The sequence below is a fragment of the Martes martes genome (genome assembly GCF_963455335.1).
Source record: "Martes martes genome assembly, chromosome: 18".
Taxonomy (NCBI): domain Eukaryota; kingdom Metazoa; phylum Chordata; class Mammalia; order Carnivora; family Mustelidae; genus Martes; species Martes martes.
Genome location: NC_137906.1, coordinates 29,167,787 through 29,184,739, shown reverse-complemented (window position 1 = coordinate 29,184,739; position 16,953 = coordinate 29,167,787). Strand labels below are relative to the sequence as shown.

Below are 16,953 nucleotides of genomic sequence, written 5' to 3'. Positions count from 1 at the left end.
ATTTTGCAAACAAGGAGCTGAGCCTCAGGGAAGGCCAGTAACTTGCCCAAGGAGGTCACACCAGCCTGTAAGCAGCTGGGCTAGAATGTGAGCGCCAAAGCCTCTGGTCCTAAGAAACTGGCGTGTTCCTGCCCATCCTGTTTTCTGGCAGGGTTTCATCCATTACGGATGCCCTATCTGGTCAGTCCCTGTGCCTGACAGTATGGGTTGTTGCAGATTATAATTGTGAAACCAGCTATTCGGTGTCCATATCTGGGAGTAGAGTGTGTGTGTGTGTGTGTGTGTGTGTGTGTGTGTGTGTGTTCAGCACTGTTTCTTTTTATTTCTCATGGACTCTTACATTCTCCACATGGAGGTCTTATTCCAGTCCCTCTCATTTCTTTATTTGTAATTGGACTTAAAGATAACTCAGGTTTAGTATTTTTTTTAAGATTTTTATTTATTTATTTGACAGAGATCACAAGTAGGCAGAGAGGCAGGCAGAGAGAGAGAGGGAAGCAGGCTCCCCATTGAGCAGAGAGCCCGATGCGGGGCTCGATCCCAAGACCCTGGGACCATGACCCAAGCCAAAGGCAGAGGCTTTAATCCACTGAGCCACCCAGGCACCCCAGATTTAGTATTTAAAAAAAAAAAATGTTGCTTGAGTTTTGAGGATTGAGGAGCCAGAACTGGGTGTCTGGGGTTGGCCAGGGGCACACTGTAGTGGTGGGATAAGCACACATTTATATGAGGCCCAACTCCTGCTTACAAGTAAATCTGCGGATATGCAGTCCCAAGTATATTTACCCCATGTTGAGTTCAAAAACAAAATATATTGAATGAATGAGGGGGGGAGTGAATTGGTAAAGAAATGGCTTTGGAGATAGGCAGCCCTGGGTTCAGGCGCGAGCTCTGCTGCTAACTCACATCAGAAGACCTTGAGACAAGTCTTACCTGTAAAATGAGGGGAAGGCGGGGCGCCTGGGTGGCTCACTGGGTTAAGCCTCTGCCTTCAGCTCTGGTCATGATCTCAGGGTCCTGGGATCGAGCCCTGCATCGGGATCTCTGCTCAGCAGGGAGCCTGCTTCCCTTCCTCTCTCTCTCTGCCTGCCTCTCTGCCTACTTGTGATCTCTGTCAAATAAATAAAATCTTAAAAAAAAAAAAATGAGGGGAAGGCTAGTTTCTGCCTGGAAAGGGGCTGAAAAACCAGCGAATCCATGCCTCACCCTCGACAGCATGGGCAGGTGCTCGGTACATGATCGCCTAACGCGTCTGGGACTCCCGCAGGGCAGAGAACACGCAGGAGGAGCTCCGAGAATTCCAGGAGGGCAGCCGAGAATACGAAGCCGAACTGGAGACGCAGCTGCAGCAGATCGAAACCAGGAACAGGGACCTCCTGTCGGAAAATAACCGCCTCCGCATGGAGCTGGAGACCATCAAGGTGAGGGGGCACAGACGGCAGGTCCAGAGACGCTTCCAGCACGGCGTGTGTGCCTGGGAAAGCGAGCCCGGGCGCGCTCCCCGCTCCCTCCAGGCCTGCTGGGTGGAAGTGGTGCTGGGAATCTTTTCTGCCCCCACTGGGAGGAGCTCTGTGACAAGCAGGTCACACCCGAGTCCCCACGGTCATCCTTGGCTGTCTACCACACCCCCAGCAGGCAGGTGAAAGCCAGAGTATGGCGTGTCCCCGGATTTGCTGACCTTCAGGTCATACAAAGTCCAGTTTATGCTGCCCAGTGTGGTAGCCCCCAAGCTACTAGGGAAGAAGAACCAAGGGCCAGGTTTGGCGGGTAGTGGAAGCACATGTGCTCCTAGTGTTCTGGAAGCTTCGTGAGGAAGACAAAGCTAACCCCAAAAGAACTTAAAGAAAAGATGCTCAATTACATAGTACTGATCGAGAGATGCTTCTGTGAGAAGGGTCTCCATGGCTGGAGACAGCTTCATGGGGGAGCTGGGAGGAATTTGAGCTGGTGCTTGAGGGTGAGGGGAGTGTGTGTGCACGTGCACACGTCCCCAGCAGGTTGGGGCAGAGGGGTTAGTAAAGAGTTAATCCGGACCTTCTATAGACAGAGACAAGAATGGATGTCTAGCAGACCTGAGCATCCCGGCTTTAGTCACACCTGGGAAAAAATGGGACCCACAGATGGATTGGGAATTGAGAGATGGGAGGGGCAGAGGAAAGATCCCAAAAATATCAGAAGCTGAGCAGTGGCGTGTGAGCTTTTCAGTCATAGACCGCAGAGCCCACACTGGACATGGGCAGGTCTGACCCACTGACGTTTTTTGCTTAGCCTTCTGTGGCTTTTATTCAACATTCTATCATGACAGTTTTAAAGCACACTGCAAGGTTGAAAGAATTTTCCAGGGACCACCTGTATATCCACCACCTAGGCTCTGCCAATAACCTTTGCCATACTTTTTTTTTTTTTTTTTGCCATAATTGATTTTTATTTCCTGTTTATCCATCCATCAATCTGGTTTTCTAATGCGTTTCAAAGTGACTTGCAGACAGCTGTACGCTTCTCTGTAAATACTTCAGCATGCGGTTACTAAGAGTTGAGGGTTTGTTTACAGTTCATTGTTTTGATAGTAAAACTGATACCTGTAGTGTTTTTCAAAGATTTTATTTAGAGAGTTCCCATGTGAGCTGGGGGAGGGGCGGAGGGAGACTCTCAAGCCCACTTCACCCTGAGTACAGAACCCCACATGGGGCTCGATCTCAGGACCCTGAGATCATGACCTGAGCCAAAATCAAGAATTGGATGCTTAGGGACGCCTGGGTGGCTCAGTTGGTTAAGCGGCTGCCTTCGGCTCAGGTCATGATCCCAGCGTCCTGGGATCGAGTCCCACATCGGGCTCCTTGCTCTGCAGGGAGCCTGCTTCTCCCTCTGCCACTCTGTCTGCCTGTGCTCACTCACTCTCTCTCTCTGACAAATAAATAAATAAAATCTTTAAAAAAAAAAAAAAAAAAAAAAAAAAAAGAATTGGATGCTTAACCAACGGAGCCACCCAGGCGCCCCTAGTGTTTAAGTAGTTAATATTCAAAGTTGTGAGTCTTCGTATAAAAATCTGGATTTCTGACTTTCCTTAAGAATCAGCATGCCAGGCCTGCATTCTTCCACATCAGCGAAAAGCCAGTTAGCGGTGGCCGAGACGGAGCAAGCATTCACCAGCCCGTCCCAGTCCCCACTACTGTCCCCCACCTCCATCTCTGACACGGAGGGATAAGGGCCCTTTGCTTTATCCCTACACCTGGCCTGCGCCTCTCTTTTTTTTTTTTTTTTTTTAAGATTTTATTTATTTATTTATTTGTCAGAGAGAGAGAGAGAGAGAGAGCGTGAGCACACAAGTAGGCAGAGTGGCAGGCAGAGGTGGAGAGAGAAGCAGGCTCCCCGCTGAGCAAGGAGCCCGACGCGGGACTCGATCCCAGACCCTGGGATCACCACTGGAGCCGAAGGCAGTGGCTTAACTTACTGAGCCACCCAGGCATTCCCGTGCCACTCATTTTGTGGACAGCCCAAGCCCTGCCACAGGCACTGAGGAGTCATCATGCTTAACTTGAAGGGGACTCAGGGAGCGGAAGCTGTGTGGAAGGCAGATCGGCGGTGTGAACCACAGTCGGGAGCGGGACCGGGCCTCCACAGAGGCAGCCCCCGTCGAGCAATGATGAAGTAACTGCTTTAAGACCAAGCCCTTGAACCTGCAAGCACCTCTTCATGACAACCGCCTGACAGATGCCTGAGGTGCAGAGCATAGAGCAGGAGAAGGAAGAGAAATGTCCGGGGGAACAGAACTGCCACCGGGGCACCTGGCTGGCTTGGTTGTTGGAGCGTGCAGCTCAGGGTCTCGGGGTCGTGAGTTCGAGCCCAAGATTACTTTAAAAAGTAACTTAAATTTAAAAGTAATTTTAAATTTAAGAAAGTAATCTCGAGCCCGAGATTACTTTAAAAAATAGATAAACTGGGGCGCCTGGGTGGCTCAGTGGGTTAAAGTCTCTGCCTTCACCTCAGGTCACGATCCCAGGGTCCTGGGATCGAGCCCCTCATGGGGCTCTCTGCCTACTTGCGATCTCTGCCTGTCAAATAAATAAATAAAATAAAATAGATAAACCGCCACCAGCAAATATGTGTCAGTCACCTCAGAGAAATGTTCTCCACGGAGCCTTCTTGACAACTGGCTTATTCATCTCAAGTTAAATGAGAAGGCCTGTAAAGGATCAAACAGAGCATCTGTTGATGCCTCCATCAGCTGACCGCTTATTAGAATGAGCCCCAAATGAAAGCACAATATTGAGCAACGGCTTTTCATGTCCACAAGTTCAAAGGCCATCATTTGAATCTTTATGCTGGTGGAGAAGCCCATTAACTGCATCATCCTGGAGCCTGCATCTGAATCAGGGTTAATGACAGCGGCTCCCCGGCGCTCCTGTTTTGTTTGGAGATACACCCAGAGAAAGGGTGTGAGGCCTTCAGAGCCAGCCCTGGGAACTGGCCCTTGCGTGGGGCTTGGTCGGCCCCTCCTTGCCGGAGAGGAGTCGCTTGCTCTGCTCACGGCCAGGAAACAGAGCATCAGAGGGGACGGAGCAGGGTGAGGATGTGGCATGCCCTCCCTGTCCCCACCCTGTAAATGATCTGCTTGTTCTGTGGGAGCTCTTCTCACGGTGCTCTCACCACGCCTCTCTGGCCCAGGCACCATTATGTCATTCTCCCCCTACATCCTGACTGTTTTCTAGCAACGCCTGTGTTTACTTGATTGAGGAAAGAAGAGTGTGTTTGTTTTTCAAGCTTCCTTTCTTTTCTTTCTTTTTTTCTTTTTTTTTTTAAGATTTTATTTATTTGACAGAGAGCACAAGTAAGCAGAGAGGCAGGCAGTGGGAGAGGGAGAAGCAGCCTCTCTGCTGAGCAGGGAGCCCAATGCGGGGCTCAACCCCAGGACCCTAAGATCATGACCTGAGCCAAAGGCAGCTTCTTAACCAACTGAGCCACCCAGGCATCCTGTTTTGTTCTTTTTTTTATTTTTTTTAAGATTTTAATTTTTAAGATTTTAATTTTTAAGTAATCTCCAAACCCAGTGTGGGGCTCAAACTCAACAAATTGAGATGAAGGGTCACATACTCTACCAACTGAGCCAGCCAGCTGCCTTTCAAACTTTCTAATTAGACTTTGAGCCTTTCCTGTGGGACGTATTTCGTGTGTAGGTGAAGGGAAAGCAGTGAGGGTGTTTGGTGAAGGAAGGTGGTTTGAAAGAGTAGAGCAGAATGCGTGTGTGCGTGTGTGTGTGTGTGTGTGTGTGTACATGTGTGCGTGTGCGATCGATACCTGTGTGGCCCGGGAGGAGATGTTTGAGGGCAGTTTAGCAGTTTCATGAACACAAGCCCCAGGGGCCCAGACTGGATCTTGGCTCAGTCATTTGCTACCAAATGACTTTGGGCTAATGAAGTAGTCTCAGTTCACATCTCTGAAGTAGCATTAAATGAGCCAATGTAAGTATTATCCTGAGCCCAGGAGCTGGCCCAGAGTAAGTAAGCATGCAATGAACGAATGTTAGCTGGCTGAAACTGGGCAGTGACAGATCGTGAAGTCATCTGACCCTTCCTTGCCTTGGAAAGTACTAGTCAGATCACACTAAGCTCTCTTGATAATTAATAACAGGTTGTGGGTTTTGTTTTGTTTCCTTCCTTCCTTCCCCTAAAGGTCCAGAAGTCCTCTTTAACTCCCCCCATGCTGCAGGGAGCGTGTCGTGGGTCACAAAGTTAGAACAGTTGTCAGACTAAGTACATGGTTTCCTGCTCTTAGGGCGAGGCACAAGCCACCAAAGTTGTGATTCCTGATACGCAATCCGGGGATGTCATGGGAAGTGGGTTTGTGTTACCCTCGTGGATGAGGCGTGGAGAGGTCTATGTGGCTTTCCATGGCTGTGGACACCTTGAGCGAAGTAATTGTGTTGAAGACTATTGGGGGCTTCTTGACACCCAGAGGCTGCAGGGACCAAGTTCAGGAGGGGGCCGGGTATAAGATGCTTGTGGGCCAGAAGGCAGGAAGCACTTGGGACATAACGACTTTGAATGATGGCCCCTCGTTCTCACCATCTGCCCTCACTCGCTTCAGAGTCCATGACTGTGGAGAGAAGATTCTACTGGCCAAGGTTAGTCATGTGTCCTGGCTGTGGTGTGAGGCTGCGACAATGTCTGGAGCCTCCTTAGTGTGATACGAAGACCATTCCCATAAAGCTCCTAAGATAAAGGAGAGCTAGATCCGCTAGAGAAATCGGTGCAGCCCAGTCATGCACCAGGGAGGATCGGATGCTCACAACAACAGTGTCCACTCCAACAGGAGAGCGTCCGTTCCAGGATTAATCCCTCAGTATTTTGAAGAAGTGACAGGGAAAGGAGATAAGCACAGCTTATCAGAAGTCTTAAATCACACGCTCGGTGTCGATTTTGTCCTCTAGGAGAAGTTTGAAACGCAGCACTCAGAAGGCTACCGGCAGATCTCAGCCTTGGAGGACGACCTTGCCCAGACCAAAGCAATTAAGGATCAACTTCAGAAATACATCCGAGAGCTGGAGCAAGCAAACGATGACTTGGAAAGAGCAAAACGGTACGTCGGGAAGGAGAGGACAGGTTTGGGGCTGCATTCATGTGGCCATCGGCAGGTGAATGTCAGGCAGGACTTCCCAGTGGAGATGGCATTTGGGCTAAGACCAGGGGATGCAGAGACATCATCCAGGGAAGGGTATGAGGTGAGAACATCCCAGGCAGAAGGACAAGCACGTGCTCCATACCGCCCTAAGGTCAACGTGCGCAGAGAACAGGATTTTTTTTTTTTTAAGATTTTATTTATTTGGGAAAGAACAAACAATAAAGCTTTTTGCAGCAAAAAAATAAATATTTTTGCAGCCCCCCCAAAAAAATTTATTTGAGAGAGAGTGAGCATGAGCAGGGGAGTGGGACAGAGGCAGAGGGAGAAGGAGATGCCCTGCTGAGCAGGGAGCCCGACATGGGGCTTGATCTCAGGACCCCGGGACCATGACCCAAGCCGAAAGGCCGACACTTAACCGACTGAGCCACCCTGGAACCCCAAGAACAGGATTTCTTAAACTGACGTTATTTTGTTCAGCAGAATACTAACAATCGTAACTAACGTTTATTGAATAACTACTGTATGCCAGGCCCCCTTTTTTCTTCAATGGAAACACTTTAAAAATTAGATATAAATTACTTATAGTGGCATGCACAGATTTTAAGCATACAGTTCCGTCATTCTGGGCAAATTGCGTCTACGTTCATTGCATGCTCTTGTTAAGATATGGAACCTTTGTGTTGCCCGCATAGTTCCCTGCATTACTGTTAATGATAACATTATTACTAGTTTAAATAGGCTCCACACCCAGCATGGAACCCCCCAGGTGCCCCATCCACTGCATTATTTCTTAAGGGTTGCTTTAGGATCACAGCATACACTTCGTCGTACCACTTCCTATAAAATACAACAGCCTTGCAGTCTTACAGTTTCATTTTTATTATCCTTGAACTTTCTGCTATGCCCATAATACTGTCATGTCTACAAATGCTGTGAATTCCACAATACATTGCTAAAATTTTTGCTTTTTTTTTTTTTTTTTAAAGATTTCATTTATTTACTTGACAGAGATCACAAGTAGAGAGGCAGGCAGAGAGAGAGGAGGAAGCAGGCTCCCCGCTGAGCAGAGAGCCTGATGCAGGCCTTGATCCCAGGACCCTGAGATCATGACCTGAGCCGAAGGCAAAGGCTTTAACCCACGGAGCCACCCAGGTGCCCCATAATTTTTGCTTTAAAAAGCCAAGTATATTTTAAAGAAATTAGAGTAAAAAGATGGGCTTTCATATTTATCCACATAGGTACCATTTCTGGTTCATTTCTTCCTGAGGACCAGGGTTTCCCCTGGTACCCACTCCCTTCAGCTTGAAGAACTTCCCTTAGGATTTCTTGCAGCACAGGCCTGTGCACAGTGAAGTCTCCTTATTTTAGTTTATCGAAAGTGTCCTTCTTTTCCTTTCATTCTTGAAAGGTACATCCACTGGATGTAGAATTCTGGGTTGACAGGTTTTTTTGTTTTTTTCTCGTTTAGTGGATTGTTCCGCTGTCTTGTGGTTTCCTTGGTTCAGGTCGGAAGTTAGTGGTCATTTGAATGGTTACTTTCCAGTATATAATGTGTTTTTTTCTGGTCGCTCTCAGATTCTCTCTTAATTTTTTGTTTGCTGCAGTTCATGATACGCTTCAATTTTATTTATTTATTCATTTATTTATTTTTTAAAGATTTTATTTATTTATTTGACAGAGAGTAGTAGGCAGAGAGGCAGGCAGAGAGAGAGGAGGAAGCAGGCTCCCTGCAGGGCAGAGAGCCCGATGCGGGGCATGATCCCAGGACCCTGAGATCATGACCTGAGCCAAAGGCAGAGGTTTAACCCACTGAGCCACCCAGGCACCCCACGCTTCGATTTTATATGGACTTCACATTTTTTTAAATTGTTGGATTTAACCAGAATTGATTTTTTTAAATTTCCTTTAATCTCTTCAGCCAACATGGAGCTCAAACTCATGCCCCTGAGATTGAGAGTTAGCTGCTCTACCGACTGAGCCAGCCAGGCGCCCCATATGTATTTATCTCAATATGTATTTATCTTGATATCTGGGCTTCTTTAGCCTGTAAATTTCTCTTTTTGCTTAACTTTGGTCATTATTTCTCAAAGATTTGTGCTGCCCCATTTTCTCTCTCCCGGCCTTCTGGGATGCCAACTACACACACATAAGTCCTTTTGATGTTGTCACACAGCCTCTTCCTTTCTACCCCCCCCCCCAATCTTTTTTTCTTTTGGTTCTTCAAATTGGATAATTTCTATTGATCTGGTTTCAAGTTCACTGACTCCTCACCAATCTGCTGATAGGCCAGTTCCAATAGTGTGTTTAGAGATTGTATTTTCAGTTCTGAATTTCCTTTTTTTTTCTTAAGATTTCATTTATTTGTTTGACAGAGCAGGAGAGAGCACAAGCAGGGGAGTAGCAGGCAGAGGCAGAGGGAGAGGGAGAAGCAGGCTCTTTGCTGAGCAGGGAGTTTGATGTGGGGCTCGATCCCAGGACTCTGGAACCATGACTTGAGCAAAAAGCAGATGTTTAATCAACTGAGCCATCCAGCCACCCCCACTGCCTTTTTTTTTTTTTTAATTTCCTTTATGTATTTATTTTTTAAAGATTTATTTATCTGAGAGAGAGAGCACATGAGCAGAGAGACAGAGAATCCCAAGCAGACTCCCCACTGAGTGCAGAGCCTGACATGGGGCTCGATCTCACAACCCTGAGATCATGACCTGAGCCAAGAGTGAGAGTCAGACACTTAACAGACCAAGCCACCCAGGCGCCCCTCTCTTTATATTCTTGTACATAGCTACAGTAGCTTCTTTAAAATCCTTTTCTGCTAGTTCTAACATCTTGGCTATCTTAAGGCTATTTCCAGTGATTGCCTTTTCTCCTGAGTTTGGGTCACATTTTTTGTGCTCTTCACGTGTCGTGTTGAGTAATCTTGAATTCTGGACATTATGAATGATGTGTTGCAGAAACTATGGATTATGTTTTTGATTTTTTTTTTTTTTTCCTGGTCTATTAACTAGGCTGAACTAACACTCCCAACTTCCCGCTCCATGGGCAGTAGCTGAAATCTGTTTGATTCTCTTAGCCTTAACCAGGCTGCCTCAGGTCTGCTAAGCATATGTATGGTTCAGGGATTAGCCCGAGATGTGGGAAGACTTTAGATGTGAATTTGACTGTAATGGTGGCTTTCTTTCACTGGAGCTGTCGGCAAAACACTGGCAGAGATGTGACATTCACCCACTGCTGTTTCTTTCTTCTGAGTATTGGCGCCCGTTGTTGCCCGTGCCTTCAGAACATGGCTGTTTGACCCAGAGTTCGTAGTTGTAATCTCTGGCAGCTTTGTTGGCTCTGATACAAGCCACCTTAGCATGATCAGAAGTGGCATCTCTTTTCTCATCCATTTGTCAGAGCTCTTTGTATATTATTTATTCATTTATTTGAGAGAGAGAGAGAATGACAAAGAGTATGAGAGGGGAGGGTTAGAGGGAGAAGCAGACACCCCGCCGAGCAGGGAGCCTGATTCAGGACTCGATCCCGGGACTCCAGGATCATGACCTGAGCAAAAGGCAGTCGCTTAACCAACGGAGCCACCCAGGTGCCCCTCTTTGTAATATTTTTGCCGCTCATCTCTTGTCTTGAATGGAAAATATTTCTCATAGAATGATCTCATCTTTTGCCTTTGTCGCTGGTATCATTTTCCATACAATAATTATTTTTGGTCATTCCATTTATATCTCCTTTTTTAGCTTCTAGGTTTCCAGACTGCACTAGAGAAATCTCCTTGATCCCTCGATTGTGCATGTCTTCTCTTAAAATTTGTTATAGGACTTTTTTATTATTTGTTTTATACTTATACTTTTAATCTGCCTGAAATTTATTCGTCTACTACAAGACATGGGTCCAATTTTCTTTTCAGTACATTGATAGCCAATTGTACCAGTCCTATTTATTAAATACTCATTTTTTCCATTGAATTTAACCCATCCCCAGCATATGTTAATCTCTGACATAGCCTGGGATCTCATTCTGGATTCTTAAAGCTTTTTTTTTTTTTTTTAAAGATTTTATTTATTTATTTGACAGACAGAGATCACAAGTAGGCAGAGAGGCAGGCAGAGAGAGAAGGGGGGAGGCAGGCTCCCCGCTGAGCAGAGAGCCCGATGCGGGGCTCCATCCCAGGACTCTGGGATCATGACCTGAGCTGAAAGCAGAGGCTTTAACGCACTGAGCCACCCAGGCGCCCCCTCATTCTGGATTCTTTATTTTGGTGGAGTGTACAATTTATGAATTACTATACTAATACCATAATGACTTGATTACCATGACTTTGTAGTATGTTCACAAACCCCTGCGCATACCATTGTTTTCACCGGTGTTTCTTTGATCAAAGCAAGTCACGTGGCCCAAGTCAGGAGGTAGGACAGTACATTCCAAGCACAGTGAGGCCGTAGCAAGGATGTGGGTGTAGGGCCGGTAAAGAAAAAGGACCATTAATGAAGTCTGCCATGAAGACAGAGTACATTCATGGGTTCCAAAATAATATACAAAGAGTAGAGGTTTTCTTATGCAAATTTAAGCAAATAAAAATGAAAATTCATCTTATCTGCCCCCCCAAAGAGCAAATAAAAATGAAAATTCATCTTACCCTCCCCCTCCCGCAAAGAGCATTCTATATACGCCATTGTACATCTTCTCTCACATAACAGTACATCTTGGAGATCTTTCAGGACACAGAGCATTCTTTGTTCTTTTTTCCCCCAAGTGCATAATATTCTATTGTATGGTTGGTGTTGCATAGTACATAATAATTTATTTGTCCGGTCCCCTGTGGATAGATGTCTGCTACATTCACATTCTTGGGCAGTGATAAGCATGGCTGTAATGAATCCTAAATGTGGCTCGCCCGGATGTTTATCTGTAGCATCAGTGCCCACAAGTGAAATTACTGGGCCCAGGGATATACGCGTATGTGATTTTGGTAGTTTTTGCCCATTTGTTCTTTATATGATTGTCTCACTTTACATTCCCAGCAGGTATGTATGTAAATTCCTCTTTTCCAAATAACTTCACTAACAGAGTGGTTTTCAAACGTTGCATTTCCGCCAGTCTAGTAAAGTAATCAATGGGTACGTTTCTCAGTTACGAGTGACGTTGATTCCTTTTCCTAATTTAAGAACTCTTTTATTTCTTTTTCTATGAACTCTTTATCTTTGCCTATTTTTCAATTTGGTTGCTGTTTTTCATGTCTAGGGGATTGTTCTGTATTCGTGATACGAATTGAAAATATTTGACGTTTACATTTGTCTTCCGGCTTTGTCTGTTGTCTATGTTACTGGGAAAGGTGATTCGATTTCTCTGTAATGAGACGTATCAGTCAGTTGGGAGGGCTTTCTGCAATCCAAGGTTTGTAAAGCAATTAGTCTGTGCTTCCTTTATCTTCTCTTCCATTTCTTTATATCTTTTAAAATTAAAGGCGTATTGGATTCACATTCTGGCCAAATGCTGAATCATTTGGTGTTAAAATCATATGAGGTAGAAGAGAGGCCCAGATCTTCATTATAGAATGCATAAAGTTCTGGAATATTGAAATTTTATTAAAAAATATAAAAACCTGACAGTAATACTTTGAAAATTTGACCGTCTACTTCAAGAACAATAATTTCTCAGCCTTATCAGGTATTTGCTTGCTAAAGCTGTTCCCCTGTACATCTGTAAAATGAAATGACTTACTTTTTTTTTTTTTTTTAAGATTTTTTATTTACTTATTTGACAGTTCACAAGTAGGCAGAGAGGCAGGCAGAGAGAGAGGAAGGGAAGCGGGCTCCCTGCTGAGCAGAGAGCCCAACTCGGGGCTCTATCCCAGAACCCTGAGACCGTGAGACCATGACCAGAGCCAAAGGCAGAGGCTTAACCCACTGAGCCACCCAGGCGCCCCTGAAATGACTTACTTTTAGTTAGGAGATAACCTTGAAAGACTCAGGGCCTCATTGGAAGTAACTAAAAATTAAATACATTCCTTAAAGGTTATTTTTTGTTTAACATATGAATGCTAAGGTACAGAAAAGTTGTACAAAGATTAACATTGATTTTATATAAATTTACTCCTCTGTGTGTTATGGTTATATAGACATTTCAAAAAAACTTGTGATAAAAACACACCATCATATTCACCATCATAACCATTTTTAAAAAGATTGCAGAGAGCACAAGTAGGGGGAGCAGCAGGGTGAGAGGGAGAAGCAGACTCCCTGCTGAGCTGAGAGCCTGATGCAGGGCTCAATCCCAGGACCCTGAGATCATGACCCGAGCTGAAGGCAGATGCCCGACTGACTGAGCCAGCCAGGCGCCCCAGCCAGTGTTAAGTGTACAGTTGAGTAGCATTAAGTGTGTTTACATTATTGCGCAACAGCTCTCCACACCTTTGTCATCCTGCAACATTGCGACTTGTACCCACTAAGCACTAAATCCTTCTCTGTCCTCCCTCCCGCCCTTGGTAATCCCCTTTCTGCTTTCTGTGATTTTTCACTACTGTGGATACTCTGTAGGAATGGATCCTGCAGTATTTGTCCTCTTGTAGGACAAATTATTTTCTTAGCCTAGTGCCCTTGAAACTCATACATGTTGTAGCATGCAACAGGATTCCTTTTCTTTTTTAAGGGTGCATAATATTCCTATGTATGTACAGTGGACCCAACACAGGTTTGAACTGAATGGGTCCACTCACATACGCAATTTTTTCAATGGATGCAGTGTAGTACTATAAATGTATTTTCTCTTATAACTTACTTAATAGCATTTTCTTTAGCTTACTCTATTGTAGAGTACAGTATATAATACATATGACGTAACTAATATGTGTTAATCGACTGTTCGTGTTGTCGGTAAGGCTTTTGGTTGATCATAGGCTGTTAGTAGTTAATTTTTCAGAGTCAAGAGTTATACGCAGATTTTTGACTACGTGAGGGGTCAGCGCCCATGGCCCCTGCATTGTTCAAGGGTATATACCATGTTCTCTTGATCCCTGTATCTGTTCGTGGATATTGGGGTCAATTCTGCTTCTTTGTTGTGAATGATGCTTTTATGTACACGAGGGTACAAGTATCTCTTTGAGATCCTGCTTTCACTTCTTGTGAATATATGTCCAGCAGTGTGATCGCTGGATCATACTGGTAAGTGGAATTTACATGTAGATTTAACATATGTGGTAAATGAAATTGCCATTCCATTTTTTTTTTAAAGATTTATTTATATATTTGCGAGAGAGAGCAGGCAGGAGGGGCAGAAGGAGACGAAGGAGTCCTGAGCAGGCTCCACTCTAAGCACAGAGCCTGACACAGGGCTCGATCTCCTAACTCTGAGATCACGACCTAAGCTGAAAAACCACGAGTCTGTTGCCCAGCTGAGTGAGCCACCCAGGGGCCCCACCGTCTTTTTTTTTTTTTTTTTTAAGATTTTTTATTTTTATTTATTTGACAAAGAGAGATCACAAGTAGGCAGAGAAGCAGGCAGAGAGACAGGGGAAGCAGGCTCCCCGCTGAGCAGAAAGCCCGATGTGGGACTCGATCCCAGGACCCTGGGACCATGACCTGAGCCGCGCAGGTGCCCAATGGGCTACTCCATCTTTAAGTTTTTAAGGTACCTCCACGCTGTTTTCGTAATGACCCACCATTTCACCTCACAGGCAGTGAACAAAAGCTCCAACGTTTCTAGTCGCCGCCAGTTCTTGTTGCTTCCTGTTCTGTTGCTACCGGCCACTCTGATGCATGGGGGTGTTACGTAGATTTTTTAAAGCATTTATTGGCTCAAAAAGAATGTTCTTAGTTATCTGCCAAACGTATTTCTTAATATTCACCTTTACCGAAAATCTAGCTCTTTTTTCCAGTTCTCAGTAATGGTATAGGAGATTTCCAGTTTGCAGACTGGGTACACAGCATTTTCCTCTTCTGATAAATACACTTTTAATACATCAGTTGACAGAATCTTAATAAAAGAAGCCCATGAAGCCATTTTCACCCCGGTTACAGCCACAGGATGCTTACCTTTCTTGGAGAGCCAATATTCCCACAGTGACAGCACATCTAAGCACCGTGCCCCGCTGGTATTACCAGTGCTGACTGTGTAGTCTTGTATAGTCATGATGAGGATCGATCCGCATCGGTTCAGAAACTCTGTTAAGTTGGTCTGTAGTTCTCTGGCATTCCGGAAGCCAGTAATAGATTCTGACCAAATGCCGAGGTGTTGAAATTTTTGATTCAATTTATCTTGGGGTGTAGTATGATGTATGGAGCCCATGTTAACTTTTTCTGGGTGGCTATCTAGTAGACTCCAAACCTGGAATTGAGCCAACCATCTCTCTCTTTCTTTGTTTCTGTCTTTTTTTTTTTTTTTAAGATTTTATTTATTTATTTGACAGATCACAAGTAGGCAGAGAGGTAGGCAGAGAGAGGGAGGGAGAGGGAGCAGGCTCCCTGCTGAGTAGAGAGCCTGATGCGGGGCTCGATCCCAGGACCCTGAGATCATGACTTGACCCGAAGGCAGAGGCTTAACCCACTGAGCCACCCAGGTGCCCCTGAATCAACCATCTTTTCATCAATGATTTGCAGTGTCACTGTTTTCATAAATTGAGTTCTCCTCTGTATTTGGATGTATTTCTGGATCTCTGGGTCTTCCCAGTCTGTCCCTGTAACTGTTAAATGCCGCACCACACAGTTGTTCTCTGTTGAGGATTTATGACAATGTGTTCTTTATATCTGGGAGAGTTCTCACTTTTTCAGAGTGCTTCCGGCCATTCTTATTTTGTTGTTTTTTTTTTTTGAAGATTTTTTTTTAAAAGATTTTATTTATTTATTTGACAGAGATCCCAAGTAGGCAGAGAAGCAGGCAGAGAGAGAGGAGGAGGAGGCAGGCTCCCCACTGAGCAGACAGCCCGATGCGGGGCTCGATCCCAGGACCCTAGGATCATGACCTGAGCCAAAGGCAGAGGCTTTAACCCACTGAGCCACCCAGGCGCCCCTATTCTTATTTTATTATCACGTGCTCTTCTTCATCAGACCCCTGTGCTACTGTTCCCAACAAAAACCTATAAATACTTTTGCTAGGATGTTGAACTATCAGGTAACTTACAGAGAATGGGTTTCTTTGTGTTGTTGGGTCTTTCTCTTCACAAACACCGTACATCTACATTTCACCAAGACTTCTGTGCCCTGTGGTAAAATCCTACATTTTTGCTGTTACATGAATTGCTACGCATTTGTTGTTTGACATGTCAGGCCTTTAGGCTGATTTTAACTGATTCCAGTATTATGCACCTAAATGTCATTCCTTTGTTGTTTTTATTTAAGCATTTTTGGTAACTTCATTTTTCTCTGAAGACCCTTTGAGGGGGAGGGTAGGAACACAATTCAGTCTGGACACAGCAGGATGTGTTACATGGATGAATTCATGAACTGATCCTTATTTTGCGATTGCGGGACCAGCAGTTAAAGTTAAGGTTAAGCTGCCCAAGAACCATTATTAGCTGGTCTTACGTTAAAGAGCCAGGTTTTCTGGAGCTCTGCTCCAAACGTACACTTCCAACCACCTTGAGATAACAATTAACAGCATGTTTAAGTTCTTCTGAAGGCAAACACAGGGTCAGTAATAAAAATTGCTGGCATTGGGGTGCCTGGATGGCTCAGTCATTAAGTGTCTGCCTTTGGTCATGATCCCAGGGTCCTGGGTTTGAGCCCCATGTTGGGCTCCCTGCTCAGCAGGAAGCCTGCTTCTCCTTCTCCCACTCCTCCTGCTTGTGTTCCCTCTCTTGCTCTGTCTCTCTCTGTCAGATAAATAAATAAAATCCTTAAGGAAAAAAATACTGCTGGCATTTATTGAGGACTCATGTGCGAAACATCTGTTGGGGGCTTCGTGTATTACTTGCCCTCTGACACCCCCACCACCATGCAAAGGTATTGTGACTTACCTGTGCTTTGCACATAAGGCAACTGTGTGGGCAAGCCACCTTCTCTGTACCTCAGAGTTAGACACATTTCTTTATTACAGCACTTCTCAGTGCCTTTAATAGCATTCCAGTGAAATGTCTATACTGGTCACAAGAGGAAGTGGTTTTTAGGAGGGCAGCTGGGCATTTTGATTTGTTTAAGGTAACTGAAAAATTAAAGATGGGCTCTTCTCCCTGTTTAAATGTACATTAAGTTGTGTATGGATTTTAGTAGGATATTCTGAATACCGATTTGCACTGTGAATCTCCAAGGGAAGATTTGCTGCTTTTGGCATTTGACTGGGGCTCTCTGTCATCCTAAAAAGGCACTGGCTCATTGCTAACTGCTATATGGACATTGTCATTTAATCCCC

The 16,953-nt window shown here is 45.1% G+C and overlaps 1 protein-coding gene across 2 annotated transcripts in view; it reads left to right on the top strand.

Annotated features, from left to right (window-relative positions):
* NDE1 (nudE neurodevelopment protein 1) overlaps window positions 1–16,953 on the top strand; it is a 33,109-nt gene that overhangs the window by 8,899 nt on the left and 7,257 nt on the right. For both annotated transcript variants that reach the window (XM_080830355.1, XM_080830356.1), the window contains exons 3-4: window positions 1,268–1,421; window positions 6,428–6,576. In XM_080830355.1, coding sequence (XP_080686481.1) covers window positions 1,268–1,421; window positions 6,428–6,576 — 303 coding nt within the window. The remainder of the gene's footprint in view (window positions 1–1,267; window positions 1,422–6,427; window positions 6,577–16,953) is intronic.